The sequence below is a fragment of the Esox lucius genome, chromosome 1 (assembly GCF_011004845.1).
Source record: "Esox lucius isolate fEsoLuc1 chromosome 1, fEsoLuc1.pri, whole genome shotgun sequence".
NCBI classification, from domain to species: domain Eukaryota; kingdom Metazoa; phylum Chordata; class Actinopteri; order Esociformes; family Esocidae; genus Esox; species Esox lucius.
This window is the reverse complement of record NC_047569.1, coordinates 12,219,809-12,223,223: the sequence shown is the minus strand read 5'-3', so window position 1 is coordinate 12,223,223 and position 3,415 is coordinate 12,219,809. Positions and strand designations below refer to the sequence as shown.

General features: G+C 38.2%; 1 protein-coding gene across 1 annotated transcript; it reads right to left on the bottom strand.

Moving 5' to 3' along the window:
- Positions 1–324: 324 nt before the first annotated feature.
- LOC105031644 (olfactory receptor 52K1-like) lies at positions 325–1,778 on the bottom strand. The gene is made up of 2 exons (XM_034293391.1): positions 1,761–1,778; positions 325–1,338 (listed from the first exon to the last, which is right to left on the bottom strand). The coding sequence occupies exons 1-2, from the start codon at positions 1,776–1,778 to the stop codon at positions 364–366; spliced, it is 993 nt and encodes a 330-aa protein (XP_034149282.1). The 3' UTR covers positions 325–363.
- Between the last annotated feature and the right edge of the window lie 1,637 nt (positions 1,779–3,415).

The window sequence follows — 3,415 nt, the reverse complement described above, 5'->3', positions numbered from 1 at the left end:
AATAATCCCTGCAATATTTCATACACTCTCGATACATCATTGCTCAACAGGTTGGAGTCAATAGGGGTTTATTTGTTTGACATTAATGACATTTAACAATTGGTGGAATAGACATTATGAACTGACAAGAGAACTGTCAGCGGATCAGCTTCCAACTCACTTCATTTTTAGGCGATAGGCGGTGTAAAATAGTGGCATTTTTACCTCGGTCACATCAGCTACAGTAGGTTTTGAGCCTGGAAAGTCTATGGGTGAACGTTGAATATATTTGTGCTTGGCTCTTGTGAGGATTCATTTAAAAATGTCTGATCACGCACATGCACACACATTAAAATCCATGTATTGTATTTACACATGAAGTTGTCATTTACTTGAAGATACCTTTTTTTTGTAGAATCGTAGAACATTTTGCCGGATTTCTTTGGTTTTTAGACCATATAAGAGAGGATTCAAAATAGGAGGGAATACCAAAATTGATAATCCAAAAGCCCTCCTCAAGGAAGGGGATGCTTGCTCAAATCGATGAGCTAACAGGCTAAAGCAGGAATTGAACTCTAAGAATAGGAACACGACAAGATGTGTACCACATGTCTGAATAGCCTTGCTCTTAGCATCAGATGACTTATTCATGACACAGGCAAACAGAATCTGGATATATGTGAATATAACCACAATCAATGACATTCCTTGAACAAATACAGTTACAAACAACCCATAGTAGTTATTTATACGTGTGTCATCACAAATTAGCTTCACCAGTGATGGATTGTTACAATTCAGGTCCACTATTGTTGTTCTACAGATTTTAAAGCGAGTGACCAGTGATAGCAAAACCACAACCAGAGAAATTATCAAAAGCCACATTACAATTACTATTTTCTTTAAGTTATTTTGACTCATGATGTAGTTATACCTCAGCGGACAGCAGATAGCGATATATCTGTCATAAGCCATGGCAGTCAGTATAGTTAAGGAACCCACTCCATACAGGTGAATCAGCAGAGCTTGGATGAAACATGCAGGGTAAGAGATGGACCTGTTCTGAGTCAGGATCCTCACAATTAGCTGTGGGAATAAGGCTGTAGCCCCAATTAAGTCATTGATAGGCAAGTTGAAGAGCAGGATAAACATTGGTTTATGCAACTTCCTGTCCAGTGCTATGGTAGCTAATACAGTCATGTTACAAAATACAATGAAGCAGTATGTAAGAGTTCCAAAAATGAATGCTGGATAAACATCTGATGGAGCAATGGACAGTGATTCCAAGGTCAACATGTATGTAGAATTTGTATCCATTGCAAAAACGTGTTTGTAATTTTTCTCCAAAAAGCAGCCCACCTGAAATTAGAAAAGGAAAATATGATATTCTGTAAATATGTTGTCCAATTAACACATTTAATAAGAAGAGAAGACTGTTTTGAATTCAACAAAAATAGTGCCTCTACAGCTGAAGAGGAAAGAAATAAAAATACAATGCACATTATTGCAACTATTGCATTAACAGGTTCTTTTTTTGTCCAGTGGAAACACATTCATTCAATAGCCTATTGCAATTTGGGTAAATCTATCAAACTAATTGGATATTTCATACTTCTCCTTATTTCAGTCCACCTCGAGAGCTGTTAGTTACCTTTTGTTGTGACAGACTCTGATGTGACAATCTCCTGACTAACAACTTTTCATTGGGACATATCAGACAAGACCAGCCCTTTATTGTATCCACCCTGCAAACAGGGGATATCTTAAGTCGTCATGGTCACCTGCAAACATGGAACCATGACGCAACTTTCTGGGGATGTCCTAATGACTTATGTTTGGAGAGCAAGTGTCTACAACGGTGGGGTCGTTAGCCCTGGGCGTCCAGTAAATGTTTGTCTAATTAATGCATTTAAAAATACTTTTTTGAAAGATAATGTTGTGAATGTGTTACAGTCCCTGATTCATTCCTGAGGGGTTCGGTTGCAACTGCTTTCAACAACTCCTGCCTATTTGGAACCACTAGTCGAATGCAGCTCCTTACACACCTGCCGCCCACCTGTGTAATCAACTAAAGCATTTAGTGTGTGTTTTGTCTGTCTTCACTTGTCAGTTGTTCAACCGGTCTCTGTCTTACATGCATAAGTGTTACATGTACAATCTTTTTGACAATCCTATGTATGAGTTCCATTCTCGTGTAAATATTTACACCCTTTTATCTCTCTCTCTTGCTCTGTGTCCTTACTGGAATGCACCTTCTTTCTTTGTTTCCACATGCCTATAGTGGCTTCAAAAGCCTGAGTTATACCCGCAGTACCTTAGTTATTCATTTGTGAAAATACAATACCTTTCAAAAGTTTGGGGTCACTAAGAAATGTTCCGAAAGGAATATAGCTGACAATATTTCTCAGATTTTTCATGTTTTATTCTGACCATATAAATATAGAAGCAGGCTTGAATAACTGCAGTTTCAGGTGGGTGTCGATGTTCTCACAGATTCCTTCTGGAGGTCATTCTTATTTTTTATTTTATGTTTTTGCAGCATAGAAATTTGGGAATACAGCATAGATATTGCTAATGTTGTAAATAACTATTGTTCCTGAAAACAGCAGCTTTCTACTACTTCTACATAGCCATACAGAGGCCAATTATAAACAACCATTAGTCCTGTGTTCTAATGGCACCTTGTGTTTGCAAATCCAAAGTTTATATAGTTTATATTAGCATCTGAAAACTGTTGTGATGATCAAAGAAGTAATAAAACAGGCCTTCTTTAGACTTGAGTATCTGGAGCATCAGCAATTGGGGGCTTCGGTTACAGACTGAAAATGTATAGAAACAAAGAACTTTCTTCTGAAACTCATCAGTCTATACTTGTTCTGAAAAATAAAGGTTATTCCATGCGAGAAATTGCCAAGAAACTGAAGATCTTGTACAACGATATGTAATACTCCATTCACAAAACAGCACAAACAGGCTCTAACCAGAACAGAAAAAGGAGTGGGTGGCCGCGGTGCACAACCGAGCAAGAGGACAGATACATTAGTGTCTACTGTGAGAAACACCTCAACTGACAGCTTGAGATGTTTTCCTGGCTGAACGTTAGTCAAAGGTGGTACCCCAACCCCCGCTACTCCGGGTGTGAAATCTGCCCTGTTGGCTATGCCCACTTGAGCAGCTAATGCACACTAACCTATTCTTTAAGTATTAACATGTTATATATTTTATCTTTTTTTTTACATTATGTAGGATTTTACCTATGAGTTTTTTTTGTTCTCCTCTGCTTCTAGCATATTATGTCTGAGCCATCCGAAAACAAAAACACATTGGGGTGTGCGAGAGACATGGATAGGCAAATCGACACGAATAGGCTACAGCACATTGGTAGTCCAAATATAGGAAGACAAAAAGCTAAAACTTTCACAATCTTGTCAGGCAG